Source organism: Theropithecus gelada, chromosome 2, assembly GCF_003255815.1.
Source record: "Theropithecus gelada isolate Dixy chromosome 2, Tgel_1.0, whole genome shotgun sequence".
In the NCBI taxonomy this organism is placed as follows: Eukaryota; Metazoa; Chordata; class Mammalia; order Primates; family Cercopithecidae; genus Theropithecus; species Theropithecus gelada.
Genome location: NC_037669.1, coordinates 142276584 through 142292453, shown reverse-complemented (window position 1 = coordinate 142292453; position 15870 = coordinate 142276584). Strand labels below are relative to the sequence as shown.

Here is a 15870-nt window from a genome sequence, read left to right as displayed (position 1 = left end):
TGCTTTCATCCTTGCTTTTTACATTTGTCCAGTCTTTTAGTTTTCTTACCCATACCCAGTTTAACTGCTTTTTGGCTGGCGATGGGTTGAGGGGAACAACTAGCTTTTTTTTTTTTAAGTGTTTCTAATGCATTCAACCTAGCTTTCAAATAAAACCAGAAGTCTTTTACACTCACAGTTTATTGACTGCTGAATATTTAACTGAATTACATAATTACCCTAAGTAAAACAAAACAGATTCAATGACCACTGCCACTAGCCTTTGGTAAGCATGCAGCTGATCATCTGGTGGGACAAAAGCATAAGGTTGGTTAGAGAATAGCCTCCTAGCGACAGCCTTCTACCATGTGATAAGCAAGTATGCCTATCAGCTAGTTTCACTAGGCAAAAACTGGTTAAGAGTTATTGTATGTGTGAAACACCATGTAAATTACTCTACCTGCATTATCTCTTTTAATCTTCACAACAACCCTAATACATAATTATGTTAATATTTGTGTTTTGCCTTTGAGAAAACTGAAACATAAAGATAAGTGTTTTACAGAAGGTTACATAGCTAATAAATAAAAGGACCAGGATGGGAACCCCAGGCATTCTAATAGGTGCTTTACCATGTCATCACAAGTCCAAGGCCATAAAGGTTAATTTTCTACAGAGCACTAAGCTCCAGTTTGGTCCATGATCACAAACTGTACCTTGGCATCTTGACCTGTCATCTTCAAAGTAAGTGCTATGGCAACAAAACATGGGATATTAATATAAATCTACTACTTGGAACAATTCAAAGGATTGATAAGAAAGCTCAGTGACTCCAAAGCATCAAGTCCATACATTTAAAGATAACCCAGATAAATATACCTGTATTAGTTTCCTATTTCTTTGATAACAAATCATCACAAGCTTAGTGCCCTAAAACAACAAAAATATATTATCTATAGCTTATAAGTTTGACACAGGTCTCACGGGGCCAAAACCAAGGTGTCAGCAGGACTGTGTTCCTTTCTGGAGCATCCAGGGAAGAATCCATTTTCTTACCTTTTCTAGCTTCTGGAGGGCACTCACATTCCTTGACTTGTGACCCTTCTTCCCCCTATCTTCAAAGCCAGTAGCTGCATCTCCCTGACCATTCATCTGTAGCCACATCGCCCCGACTCTGAACTTTCCTGCCTCCTTCTTCCACTTTTCAAAACCCTTGTGATCACATTGAGCTCACATGGATAATACAGGCTGATCTCCCTACCTCAATAAAATGAGCCTTGGAGCCTTGGCACAGCTTTGAGCCACAGTCAGTTCCTGTTCAGCTACATTAACTGTTTTGTTTTTAGTAGGCGTTTTTACAAGGTGATGTGACTCAAAGTTTGATTTGTATGAGAAATCAGTTATGACTGAATTGCATAACTGTCCCCAAAGTCCATGTAAATGGATTTATGTAATTATAAATAAAAATAATAATTACAGCTATATCAGAGGTCCTTTAGTCTTGTAATAGTTGAGTCTAGTAAGTCTCACCAAATTCCACACACAAGGTTCTAACATATGTATACATGCCTTTGTTACAGAATGTAATTTAAATACTATAGTAACCAAATTCAAGGTAATGGACAAAAATTAATTTTCATTAAAGCTTTCTATTTTGGGCTCCTCCTGAATGTGCTGTTTTAAATGACTAGGACATTAAAGTGATTGTTTCAGAAGAACTATCAGCACCTTTTTTATGTGCCATGTTCATCCAGACTATCCATCCAGATAATGATATGTCTTCCAAGGTTGTTACCCCTCCATGTGGGATAGGCAATGAATTTAACTGTCTTTTGTTCCCTAAAAGTTTTATAAGTTTTTATCCAACATATGCATGTAGTGGAAAAAAACTCACAAAAGTGCTTTCAAGCACTCACAGTGGTGTCTAAGCCACTATTAACTGAAAAAGCTGCTGTATTTAAAAAACTGCTAGCTCCTTTAAAGACTTAGAAAACTACACTGAAACTCCAAAAAGAGCTATGAATTAATAAATTTCTATGATTATAAAACTGATAAATTCTACAGTAAGACAGTTAAAATGGCAATATTAATAGTATACCCTTTATTGAATACCTATGTGTCTGGCCCTTTGCTCGTATCATCTCATTTCATCCTTATAACCTGTAAGGTAAGTTAATCTTTTTACTGATAAAGAACTGGATGGCAAAGGCTAAGCAACTTGCCAAGCACCGCAGAACGTGGTAAATGCTGGAGATTTGAAGCCCAGTGTGACTCATTTCGAATCTGTTTTTATTTGCTAATATAGTTAAACATTTGAGTGTGTTCTCATGTTTCCATTTTTATTTAAGACTGAGTTTGAAAATTTTAGTAGTGAAATTTTTCTGGCATTAAATATTTCAAAACTAGCATTTGGTTAGGTAAAACACTGATGTAATTATGATTCTTATTAAAATATTTTGCAAAGATAATCAATGTAAACAAATTTGTCATCCATTTTAAACTATCTAGTTTAGGTAAAATGTGAATTACTTAAATTGAAACTTCAGGTCCTACAACTTGGATAAGCAGATCCTTGAGTCTGATGCAAAAGGCATCATTCAAAGATAAATACATCAAAAGGCAGTAACTGACTGAGGACTAACTTGAAAAGTTTGAAAGGCGAAAAAATAATTCTCTACGTATTTTCTGTTTTCAGGAGATGAGTATGATGTATGTGCCATTTGTTTGGATGAGTATGAAGATGGAGACAAACTCAGAATCCTTCCCTGTTCCCATGGTATGAGTAATTACATACTGATTTGAATTTACATATAGTAATTTATATTTAGGTTCCATATTCCAGGGGAAGAGATGGAAAATAGCTACTGGCACACCGTAAGCCAGGCCCTGTACTAATTAGTGGTCTCATTCAAGGATGGAGGTGTATTTATAAAAATGTATAAACTTTCAGGCCAGGTACAGTGGCTCACGCCCATAATCCCAGCACTTTGGGAGGCCGAGGCAGGCGGATCACAAGGTCAGGAGATCAAGACCATCCTGGCTATCAGTGAAACCCCGTCTCTACTAAAAATACAAAAAAATAGCTGGGCGTGGTGGCGGGCACCTGTAGTCCCAGCTACTCGGGAGGCTGAGGCAGGAGAATGGCATGAACCTGGGAGGCGGAGCTTGCAGTGAACGGAGATCGCACCACTGCACTCCAGCCTGGGCGACAGAGCCAGACTCCGTCTCAAAAAAAAAAAATTTATAAACTTTCTTCCCGTCCCTACATGATACATACAGAACACTGAATATGGCAAGAGATTAAATATAAAAGTATCAACCACAGCATACTAAAGATGTATATTTTGCTTCAACAGCTTATCACTGCAAGTGTGTAGACCCTTGGCTAACTAAAACCAAAAAAACCTGTCCAGTGTGCAAGCAAAAAGTTGTTCCTTCTCAAGGTGATTCAGACTCTGACACAGATAGTAGTCAAGAAGAAAATGAAGTGACAGAACATACCCCTTTACTTAGACCTTTAGCTTCTGTCAGTGCCCAGTCATTTGGGGCTTTGTCGGAATCCCGCTCACATCAGAACATGACAGAATCTTCAGACTATGAGGAAGATGACAATGAAGATACCGACAGTAGTGATGCAGAAAATGAAATTAATGAACATGATGTCGTGGTCCAGCTGCAGCCTAATGGTGAACGGGATTACAACATAGCAAATACTGTTTGACTTTCAGAAGATGGTTTATTTCCCTTTAAAATGTTTAGGTAATATACTGTAATTTGATTTTTTGCTCCCTTCAAAGATTTCTGTAGAAATAACTTATTTTTAGTATTCTACAGTTTAATCAAATTACTGAAACAGGACTTTTGATCTGGTATTTATCTGCAAGAGTGTACTTCATTCACTAATAATAGACTGGTGCTGTAACTCAAGCATCAATTCAGCTCTTCTTTTGGAATTAAAGTATAGCCAAAACATTTAAAAAAAAAAATCCTCAGTATAGCTTGCAATTAAGACTTAGATCACAGTATTTAAATGTTTTGTGTTTTATACATGAGGTCAGTGCGACAGCCACCTAGCATGAACTAACCCAGCTTCCACCTCCATAAAGTTACCTAGAGTTGTTGAGTTGGAGTATGTTCTGGCATTTACCTGACCTGCCAATCATTAGGGAGAGGCAACAAGGTAACTCAGCCTTTCCTCCTCCTATCAGCACAAAGAAACTCAAAGCTGTATTTTCCCTTTCTGTTCCAAAGCAGTCTTATCCTGACAGGAGCGGTCTATACTAGTGCTGATTTCAACACTTTTTTTTTTTTAATGTTTTAATTACTATAGTGTTATGTAGAGATTTGATTCAGCAGCTAATGTTTCTGAACTTTACTTATTAATTTTCAGTGTCCTTAAGGGTTTTGTGGTGTTATCAAAGCAAAAAGAAAATGCTGCATAAAAATACCAAACTTCAGCAACTGTTAATACTCAGATCATATACCTCTTAATAAATAGCATCTTATGCTAATTAGCCCTGCTAAACTATGTACAGAGGAAATTGTTCAAGTATTGGATTTGAAAGTAAGTGACTTATGTTTAACAGAACTAATGATGTATTGAAACACTGTATTATGAAAAGCTAAATTATATACATCATTGTAACTATGTAGAAAATGTAGACTAATGTATAATCAAAATGCTAAGGATTTTTATATGGCCTTGTATGAGGGGAGTTTGAATGTTAATAAACATGTTTTCCACTTTAAGATCCAGTAAATGTCTGTTCTACCATTTACTTACCATATTAGTCTTATTTATATATATCCTATAAAGGGATAACGATTGAGGTCAGAGAAATCACATCACCTTAGAATTTTATACAAAGTAACTGACCATTCACATGCAGTTAGGTAATCTCCCAAAAAGTTTAGACTGCTGCCAAAATTATTCCAAAAATAAACAGTGTACATTTTGGTACCCTGTTGTAAATTATGGTATATCGAGGGAAAATTTCACTTTCCGAATTGCCTTTTAAAAAATGTTCATAATCAGGAAAAAATAGGTATTTCTACTTTGGAAAATAAACGGTTGAATTCAACATCCGCTATCTGATACCTCATCCCTCTTCCCCTTTTTTATAAAAAATTAAAGAACCACAGGCCTGAGAAACAGGACATCAAAGGTTACCACGGTAGTTAAGCAAAGTTTGGAACTGGACATAATTGTGTGGCCCTAACCTTTTTAAACCTGCTTGGTCATTTGCATAATTTTCATTTAACCTAAGTGAGGGTGTGAGGACAAAACGTTGGGCTCAGTATCTGGCGCACAGATGTGCAATAAGTAATAGTCTTCAAAATAATAATTAAATAAAAACATCAAACCTAAAATAGTATTTTAAAATAGGAAAAGGGAAAAAAATAAAAAGTCACAGTAATGGGTAAGTATGTATTAGATGTTATATTCCCTTAGTCTTTAATCCAAAGTTTAGAACAAGGACCTAGTTCCTTTATGTTAGGAGTTTTTATGGAAAAAAAAAATTTTTTTTTTGAAATTCCAAATTACTTTAATTTTATGTAAAAAAAAAATCTACGAAGTGTCTTATTTAGCAGCACTGGCTAGGACTGTTACTAGGTTCTGTTAATGTTCACTTGAAATGTTCTGTAATTTCATGGTATAGCTTTTTGAATAGGACAGTAGGTGCAATTAAAATCCAATTTCTATTTAAAAAACATTTAAAATTTTCTTGATTACAAAAGTAACATTAAAACACTAGAAATCAAAATATAGTCACCTGGAAACTATACTGCCTTCAGAAATACATATGTAAAATACATGTATATTAATACTGTATGTATGTGCACTGTCATGTAACATGTTTATACTCTCATTAACATTCATTGGTAAGCATTCTCATGTCATTCTTCAATGACTATTTTGTCCTATGGACTTAAAATCATTTATTCAAACCATACCCCTTAAAAAGCTGAACCTTGTAGATGTTTTCCAAGTTTGGATGGCTTAAGTAATGCAGTGTGATGGACATTCTGGTATACAAATTTGTATAGCTTCATTTCCATATGCGAAATTCCTAGAACTAAGTACAAAGCAAAGTATACCTGTATATATTTCCCTAAGTATTTTTCTAATGAAATTGTGGGTGGAGGGCCAATGAATAGTTTCATTATATACTATTTTAGTGATACAGTCACCCTTTACCACCTTCTACCCCCAACCTCCTCTCTGAACACACACACATACACACTGCCCCCTCACCTACTTACAGATTAATTCATTAACAGTTTCAGAATTTTGGTCACTGCTTTCTATAATTGGTTACCCTAATAGTTCTTTACAAGTGAAGTGTGAATGTATATTATTGTAAAATCTCAAATCATCACAACCACCAAATTTTCATTTGCCCAATCTTTTGGCCTTAACAGGTCAAGAAACTGATACCAGGTTTTTATTATAGTTTTACAATTTCTAGGTTATGTCCAACTACCACAATAGCCCCAGTTCCTTTATCTTCCATACTTTTACATCCCTGTGTATGTACAACCATATTCACAACCAATGCCTGACAACCAAAGAAAACTTTCATTATGCATAGTATAAGGCAGATTAATTCCTATTCCCTAACCCATTGTTTCTCAAAAGGTAGCATAAACACTACTTAAAATGAATCAGACTGACCCAGTGATTGTTTCTGAAAAGGGATTCCTGGGCTTATGGACTCTCCATCTCCAGGATGGAACCCCAGAGTCCATAATCTGCCTTATAACCAGCTCCCCAGTTTTACTGAAACCCACTAACTTTTGAGCACCCCTGGCTCTAAGCATCTGCTTGAGTTGTTGGTAATAATGATTTATCTAAATAGCCCTAAATTTACATATTTACCAAACTTCAATACATATCAGGGATTTTATGGCCTCTGGGATTAAATCTATTACATAGCCATGGTCAACATGTCACTACAAAGCCAAAAAGTGCAAAAGCATCCCAATTACCTTATATGCTGCCTAAGGAATGTCTTCTGCTCTTATGTAGGAGGGCCCCAGTTGGCTGACTTCAGCCTGCCAACACAGCCTCCAAATCTAAAGTCATATGACATTTCAACACAGAAAAATCCACAATAGTGCAGAAACCCTTCTTGGTACTCCCTTTGCTGTTTATTAGATTTCACATCTAGAAACCAGCAAGAAAAGGAAAATACTCATTTTCTAGAAGATGTCAGTTGCTTCTCACATACGCCTGAAGATGAGCCTGAAATGACTCAAAACTATGTGTAACAGATCAAAGCCCATTAAAAAGAAATTCCCAGGCACTAATTTTATCTGTAATATTACTTGAAGTAGGCCATCACCTGAATGTTAAAGTTTTATGCTTGCGGCCGGGCGCAGTGGCTCACGCCTGTAATCCCAGCCCTTTGGGAGGCTGAGGCAGGCAGATCACGAGGTCAGGATTCGAGACCATCCTGGCTAACATGGTGAAACCCCGTCTCTACTAAAAATACAAAAAATTAGCCGGCGTGGCGGTGTGGCCTCTAGTCCCAGCTACTCGGGAGGCTGAGGCAGGAGAATGGCATGAACCCGGGAGACGGAGCTTGCAGTGAGCCGAAATTGTGCCACTGCATTCCAGCCTGGGCGACAGAGTGAGACTCCGTCTCAAAAAAAAAAAAAAAAATTTTATGCTTGCAGCAGACTTTGGCCTATTCTGTGTATTCCCACTTTGTCAAAAATCAGCTTTTAACAGTAAGGCAACAATTTATATAAACAACAGGAGCCTAGAGTATTTGGTTGGAATAAATTTATTTCATCTGTCTGTAAACAAGGTGTTTAATAGTTATGGCATTTTTTTAAATGCATATTAAATCAGATGAGTTAGACTGTATCCCAGATGTAACAAAGTGCAGGGAAAGAAATGGACAAATCAGCAACAAGATTTGTTTTTAAATCTGTACATTATCCACAAGGCCCAAACAATAGAAGCAAATACTAGAATGTCCCTAAAGTAGTGCCATTCGAAAGAAACCCTTAATAGGTCGGTTAAAATCCATCTCACAATAGCAACGGTTCATTTTAACAATAGTATGGCACAGAATACATATGAAAAAAATTCATCACAAGACAGCCAAGTCCACAATAATGCAACTTCATATAAAAACTCAAGCTGCAAATAAAAATTGGTCCTATGAAGAACAAACTGGACACACTCCAGATGGTTATGTTGGGATACCTAATGTCCATAATGGCAGCCTTTTACAATTTTACTAAAGAGTAGAGCTGGTGTGCAAAGAAAAAGACAGGAATAAAAATGTGAGCTATTGCAATGATGGAATGTCCCTGGGGAGTCAATCAGTATGGTTACTGTAAGGTCATGGGAGGAAGTGCTTTTTGCTCTTGTTTTGCCATTGCACTCTTCATATGTCCTGTAGACACTATGAATAAAGGTTTGTCTCAAGTGCAACAACAATACTAAAAGCAAACTACTGCAGCTCTCAATAGCTCATCAACAAAAGGGATATTAATTGGTTAAAAAAAACAGGCACTGCATAAAAAAAGATGGAAGCAAACCAAATGCCTATGTGCGAAGGGAGGTGGGGCGGGAAAAAGAGAAGAGTGAAGGAAAGATGCATGCACTTTTTCCTCCCAACCATGCGCTACAAAAGGAAGACTAAATGAGCCAAGTAAATGCTCAAAGTGCTGAAAAGACATTGATCAGAGATTGTACAACCGGCACCTTGCTTAATATTAACTTATTTTAGTAATCAATATCCCATTAATTGCTAAGACAAAGTGATGCCCAACTTGGCATGCCCCCTCCCCCCAATTTCAAGGTATCATGCAAATCATTATTGTGCTGCAATTATGTTGCCAGATAAGGGTTGGTTACATACAGTGGTTAACATACAAATGATCCATTGGGCAAACAGGAATCATGACATTAGAAAATAGGTAAAGAAAAATTAGCTACCATCTATAGTTTGGTAGCATTGTGACCATAATTAGGGTTGTTGATGAAGACAGTTGCTAGGTAGATGGGGAGAGGCTGCTTACACATCAGACCTCCTCAGGTATAAAGCGAGTTCATATGCTTTCTTGTTAAGTGTGCCTCCGTGGACACCTTCCTTTCCCATGACTATAACCAATGCTGGAGTACACAAGGAAACAAAACAAAAGTGAACAGAATTATTTGGGGGGGGAGGGCAGAAAGAAAGACACCTTTCCCCACCAACAGAGGGATACAAAGGAGACACAGGTTCATACCCCATCACCCTGCATTGCTAATAAAATTTCCAGAATTAAGACTTAAGCTTACAGCTAGGAAAGTTTAAGAGCAATTTTCCCCTAATACTTAACAGTCTGCCTAGCAGCTAGAACCCAGAGTCTCTCAAGTATTTTGCCATTGAGTATGCCTTCTTATTCAATCCGCCTCCATGGACCCCTTCTTTTCCCATTACAAAGACCAAGACTGAAAGAGAAAGAAGAAAAGTGTTTCAAAAGAAGTGTTAATCAAGAAAGTCACATAAGTTTTAGCAGACAGAACCCCGATTAATAAGTTAACATTAAGTTAGTTTTCCATGAACTGCCAAGCACTGAAATCAAGTAGGTTTCCAAAAAGAACTTTCAAACTAGTAATATACTAAACAGAAAATAGTAAACTTGAATGCATCTTGGAAGCCCAATCAATGCAAGCAAAAGTTCTATACAACTATCTTTACACTAACTACAGGAAAAAAAAAAAAAGGTGATCATTTGTCTTCTATTTTAGGGCAAAAAAATTCTGGCTTATGTCAAGTACATGTTATTACTTGCCCCAAACATATAAACTTAATAAACTCAGGGAGTTATTTACTTACAAACTCTCCCCAAATTTTAACATGCTTGACAAGTTTAAACTATTACGTTTTACCAGTGAGGCTAAATGTATCTCTTATTTCCAAAGGAAAATGAAGATCAAATTTTAAGTAGCATACTCAGTATCATTCAGAAAAGGCCAAATTAAATTATTTAAGGTGTTTGCTTACTGATAACTTCACCGTACTAGCCTTGTTTCTAATTGCGTCTAAAAAAATAGGTTTACGATTTCTAATCGCTCTTGTATAATACAATTCAAAGGTCTATAACCCAAAATATATGTATATGTCAAATTTTATATTCACTACCACTAGATGTCAGTAGTGCTGTAGAGTATAAAAATATTCTGTTTTTTTTTTTGTCTTGTGCTTGACGTTTCTTTTTAGCATATAGTGCAGCTAAGGTTTAAAGAGATTTGTCACTATTTCAAAGTCATCTAATTTTCTTATAAATACTTAAAACATCAACTCACACCAGAATTACGAGTAACTTTTAGGATAATCACAGGGAGCTGGTAGAGCCACAGCATTAAATTACAACTCAGGGCAGCTTCAAGTCCCCTCACATGGTAGAGCTGTTATTAAAATTAGATGTGCCAAGTCAGCTATGTGAGGCTACAGAAGCACTCTATATTTACAAAATATTCGTATGCGTTAACCCATTTAAATGTATTTGTAAATCAATCAGATGTCATAATAAACCTCAATTTCAAAAGTTTATTTTGAAAAAGTAGGGAGACTTAGTACAATTAAGAGTTTCTATAATGCTGACAACAGTCTGGAGACACCTGAATTTTTGGACCAAGTATACAAATGAAATGTAATTTCCTACTTTTCAAATCTAAGTCTCAGACACACAATTTTTGAAAATATTTCAGTGAATGGACAACTTACTCCAAAATCCTCATCTAATTATCTTTTCCCCAGCAAAGTTCCTAACTGAAAAATGAACTGATGTTAATTTTTACTTCTTTATGCTGAATAGTGAAATGGTTAGAATACAAGCAAGAAAAAAAAGAAAAGAGATCCAAAGGTCAAACACAAACTGCAAAGGACTAAAATAACCAAGTGATTCCAACAATTTAACAATCTGAAACACCACAGGATTATCATTTGACATGCCAAGCAGTTTAGGAGACTTTATAGTTTAATAAAGCTGAAAGTGAGTTGATACGAATATTCTACCTTAGAACAAAATCAGGATCTAAAAGGGCAGGTTGTAGATGCTGTAGAGTAGGTAAAACTAAAGCAGTGCTTCTCCATAGTGCTGGGCAGTTCACAAAAACCACCTTAATAGCCATTATGGACTAACTTTTATTCAAAATGTTAAAAGAAACTGCTTAATAAGTTGTAATGTGGCATGCAACTTTTAACCAAAAGAATGCCTTACTTACCTCTACCAGCTCTGCCGACAGCAACATTGTATGTTGGCTCCCCACCTTGACTCTTTGTCCGGATGTCCATTGTGCAGTCACCATCGACGTATAGACTATCTCTGATCACTGAGCATTTCTTCGCGCCAAGAGTCAAACCGTTGGTAAAGAAACCTTCCCGGTCTTTTCCTACAATCATATCTATTTCTATTGGCTGCCCCCCACCAGAAAGAAAAAAAAAAAAAAACAAAACACATGAAGTTGTAGTTAATTCCTTTTAGGGCTTGATGTTAACAGGAAAGGCTGTGTGCTATGCCAGACAGCCACATTTCACTAACGTAAAACCAAGATTCGGTCTTTTCTTAATAATTACTTAATTCTATATAATCACATCTTTTACATCAGTTGATTTGATTTCAGTTAACGGTGTCGTCTCTTAACCAAGACCAGTCTATATAAAGAAACTCTAAATAATTGATAGTTGACACTAGACAAAGTGCAAACTTAAAGAGTTATTTATAAACTGTATTAAGTCAGCTGGTGCCTGAAAGTGTTCACGTAATGGTAAAAATTCAGCTATCAACTCTTTGAACACAGCTGGTCTATCATATTCAGTCCCATTACAGTAAATCATGTTTCATCACATTTAAAGTTGCTTCAAAGTCTCCCAAAATAAAGCCTGTTCTTTGATTTGTTCACTTCTCTGCTTGGAATAACTAGAAATATACCTGATAATATGGACTTCAATCCCTGAACATCAGTGCTTTTCCAAATTCATATTTCCCTCCTATTTTTCTAGCCACGACTCCTGTTTCTTTCCAACCTCCCTTCCCCTCCCATCTCAGTAATCAGTTTTCTTTCCGGGCAAACGCAAAGTGGATTCTGTCTACAGCACTGCGGTAGGCAATAGTAGAACAGAGAAAATGGAGGGAGATTGGGAAAGAAACTGAGGTAGCCACCAGAACCGGAAAGGAGAAAACGTGCATTCTAACATTCCATGAATAAGAAGGAAGGCGTCGCCCCCATCAGAACTGCAGAGTCATAGCAGGCCCCAGCCATTTCCAAGCACACTCCCGCAATCTTCCTAGTCAGACAGCGGGAACTCACACACAAAGACAAGAGGACTGCAGGAAAAAAGTTGATGACCAGATGCCAATTCCCTACAAGAATTGTAGTCCACTGCGGGTATACGAGACCTTAAAGTACTAGCATCAAGGACTGAGTTCTAAAGTCAGACTTTAAACCACGTTAAGTGGCAAAAGAATAATTAGCACCCATAATAGGGGACCTGAATTTTGGTGTTTAATGGGAAGGGAGCGTGGTGCTAAGAAATTAAAGGAATGGTCTCGTATTTAATACAATTATCATAATTTTAGAAACAGCCTTGGGCAGAAACAGGCAAAACAATAAGCTGGAGGCTTACTTGCAAATATTTCCAAACATACTGCAACCAACTCAAAACCATCAAGTCTCAAGAAAATCAGGCAATGTGAAGCATAAAACTGCATTAGTTCCTTTACTGCCACCACTAAAGAGGGAGGGACTTGGAGAAGTGAAGTGTGCTCCTGGTCTTCGCAGATAATTGAAAGCCCCCGAAAAGCACCCCTTTTTTGAGCTATGTTGCGTAACTGGGGATAACCGTATATCGATGAATCTCCATATGAGAAGGAGAGAAATCAATGGCAGTTCGCCATCTTGGAGAATTTAAAAAAAAAAAAAAAAAAAAAAAAACAACCTATAGAGCTACAGCTGAAGTCGAGATTCACGAATCCACCTACGCGGTCGGCGCACATCTCTCGCAAGCCCCAGAGGCCTGGACATCGGCAAACCTACGCAAAGTCGCTTCGAGAATCCCGGGGGCCGGGTCGGGGCCACCGCCTCCCACAGCCGGAGGCGCGGGCGGCTCGCTGTCCGCCGAGCAAGAGGCGGCCAAGAAGCCTGGGGACCTCTACCCGGGGCCCGCGCTCCCCGGCCCGGATCCCCGACCCCCGCTTCCACCCCAGGACGTGCATAGCAAACCTCAGGGCTTCAAGAGAACCTAGGGGAACTGCACTAGGAGGAAAAAAGGAACCCCTCCCCTTGCCCTGGCCGGTGCGTGCCCCCTCCCCCAACCCGGGCACCTGGACCCACGCTGGGAACGCCGGGGACGCCAGGCGAGGGCCAGCGAGGAGTCTGGCCGCCGCCCCCGCTTGTCAGCGCAGCCCCGGGTGAGGGGGCGTCCCCGGGCCTCGGCCTCCCAGCCTGCCCGGCAGCCGCATCCTCGGCGCCCGCTGCCTAGCACACCTGCGGGCTCGGCCCTCGGTGTTCCGGCCCCGCGCTGCGGCGCCCCCGCGGCCCGCCAACCCCACTCCGGTGCAGGGACCAGGGTCCCGGCCGCCACTGGTCCTCACCGTAATGCTCTGAAAGACGCCCCCGGCCGTGGCTGCCCAGACGTATTTGGCGTCGCAGTAGCCGACAATGGCGGCCTCCTGGCAGCAGCCATCGCACATCAGGTTATCCACGTAGCTCTGCCAACCGGCCATCTTCGAGCCCTTCGCACTGCAGCGCGGACGGCGAGGAGCAGCAGGCGCGGCGGCGGCGGCGGCGGCGGCGGTAGCGGGCGGCGGCGGCGGCGGCGCGGGGGAAGGCGGGGCGGGGGCGGGGAGGAGGCGGCTCTGCGCAGGCACCGACCGCCCCCCTCCCCGAGGAGCCGCGGAGGGAGGACGCGGGTTCAGCGATGAGGGACGAACCTCAGAGCGCGCCCGGCCACCCGGCCGCCCGCAGCCGCGGGGCTGACTAACCAGCGGCGGGAGGCTGCGGAGCGGCTGTGCCGGTGGTGGTGGTGGCGGCGGCTGCTCCTTACCGCAGCGCCCTCCGTTCTCCGCGGATACGGCGGGGCGTGCGCGCGCGCGTGCGTGCGATCCTTCCGCGGCGCCCTGGCACGGAGGGTCCCGGGAAGGGCGGGGGGAGACTGAGGCGGGGGCGCGGAGGGATACCGCCCCGGGACAATCACGGCCGCCACGTGCGGCAGGCGCCGGCCGGGCGCGGTGGCGTTGCGGCGGATGGCCGATCTTCGGACCCTGGGCCGGCGGAGAGGGGTGGCCCCCGCGTCGCTCTCGGCACCCTAGGAACAGCAGCCGCAGGGACGCCTTGGAGCCCCGCGGCCGGGCCGCGATGTGCTTTTCTTCTGTGTCCGCTGCCCGGGATGCGGAATCTTGAGCCTTGGTGTCGGGTTGCAGAGTTGCCCTGGTGACGGGATGCGGAGCGTTTCCTCTTCTTTGTGGTGGGGGCGGCTGGTGGCAGGGTCGCCCACGTTAATCTCCGAGCCCCTAAGGGCACCCTCTTTCCTGGAGCCCTTTTGCGCCTCGCCCATAAAGGCAGACCCGCGGGCGCGCGCCGGCAACCTGAAATCAGAGCAGGCGTCCGTGGCGCTCAGGCACCTTGCTGAGCTTCGCCGATCTTTCATTGTTGCTTCATTTGGGTACCAAGGGCCTCTCATTCTGTGGATTCTTTGCCTGGAAGAGCCCCCTTAGTGTTGCTAATCACGTGTGTGCTTAAATGGCTCGTAAATTCCGAACAAAACAAATAGCGACCTGTGTTACACTGTTTCTTGGTAACTGGGAAAGTTACTGGTGGCTCGAAGTAAACGCAGAAAATACAAAGATTAAAAACTAGGGACGAGTTCACTGAATGAACACCATAACATTTCTGTTCTGCAGGGTAAAATAATTTCGGGACCCAGGTCTGGGCGAGATTTGCATTAACAAGGTAAATGGTGGGTGGAGTGCCTGAGAAGCTATTCGTATCGTCTTGTAGCCTCTGGGCACTAGGACTAGACATGGAATTAGGGGTCCCCCAACAAGGACTTCAATTTTAGGTTAATAGAAACCATCTGCCACTTAGGGAAAGCAAGCGCCAAAATGTAGATAAGTTGATGTTCACCCTTAAAGTTATCGTGTAAGGTCATGATTTGTAGGAGGATTAAGGCATGTATCTCTGGAAAGGGCAAGAACGTTGCTTTTAAAAGTCTAATTGGTTCTGAAGTTTGATGTTTTTTCTGCTGATTCCTTTAAAATGTTCGGCTACTAGAGAGAAAAAAGTACAGTAAAAGAACCCCCAAGTCGGAGACCTATCAGACTGAGAATATGTATTTTCTCATGTTCTAAAGATACAGAATACCTGTGTGGTGTAAAATGTGAGCCAAAAATTGTTTCATTTCTCTAAGTGTGCCTCCCACCTGATTTAATTACACTTAATTGTTCTTGTTTATAACTGCCTTTTATGGTGATGTTGATCATTTTAGTCCTTCGATCATAGCACTGTATCATCTTAAAAGTTAATAATAGATTACTTGTAACACAGGCTCACTGTGAGAATTCATAAAGCTGTATGTACATTTATTATTGTACTCTTCATTGTATTTATAATTCAATAAATTGAAACAGTAAACAAAAAGGTAATGATAGAAAAAATAAAGTGATGATAACTTGAAGTATGTTGAATTTTTATTAATTTACTCTGAAGGTTTTAAAGTGTAATTTCTAGACGTTATTATCTTATTGTTATAGCCCAGAGTTGGAAGTAACTACATTCTTTTCCTATTCTTTTATTGTTGGCTTTAAACAGTTAAAGAATTGGACCAACAATATTTTCGAATGCAAATCTCAAAAGATTCTAAAACACATTTCTTGGGTAAAATA

At 40.5% G+C, this 15870-nt stretch overlaps 2 protein-coding genes and 1 pseudogene across 8 annotated transcripts in view; 2 read left to right on the top strand and 1 right to left on the bottom strand.

Moving 5' to 3' along the window:
- The window catches only part of RNF13 (ring finger protein 13), a 159353-nt gene extending 154619 nt beyond the window's left edge, over window positions 1-4734 (top strand). For all 3 annotated transcript variants that reach the window (XM_025376689.1, XM_025376687.1, XM_025376688.1), the window contains 2 exons: window positions 2675-2755; window positions 3336-4734. In XM_025376689.1, coding sequence (XP_025232474.1) covers window positions 2675-2755; window positions 3336-3700 — 446 coding nt within the window. In that variant the 3' untranslated portion in view covers window positions 3701-4734. The remainder of the gene's footprint in view (window positions 1-2674; window positions 2756-3335) is intronic.
- A 3017-nt stretch (window positions 4735-7751) lies between these two features.
- Window positions 7752-14187, bottom strand: PFN2 (profilin 2). 4 transcript variants are annotated; one of them, XM_025376693.1, is made up of 4 exons: window positions 13582-14187; window positions 11213-11405; window positions 9028-9112; window positions 7754-8197 (listed from the first exon to the last, which is right to left on the bottom strand). In XM_025376693.1, the coding sequence occupies exons 1-4, from the start codon at window positions 13711-13713 to the stop codon at window positions 8041-8043; spliced, it is 567 nt and encodes a 188-aa protein (XP_025232478.1). In that variant the 5' UTR covers window positions 13714-14187; the 3' UTR covers window positions 7754-8040. The 4 variants fall into 4 exon arrangements, with proteins under 4 accessions (XP_025232475.1, XP_025232476.1, XP_025232479.1 ...); XM_025376690.1 differs by having other exon boundaries at window positions 7752-9433; XM_025376691.1 differs by having other exon boundaries at window positions 7752-9112.
- LOC112619391 lies at window positions 14149-15651 on the top strand (annotated as a pseudogene). The gene has a single exon (XR_003118217.1). The product of XR_003118217.1 is annotated as an uncharacterized LOC112619391 (transcript).
- Window positions 15652-15870: the final 219 nt, after the last annotated feature.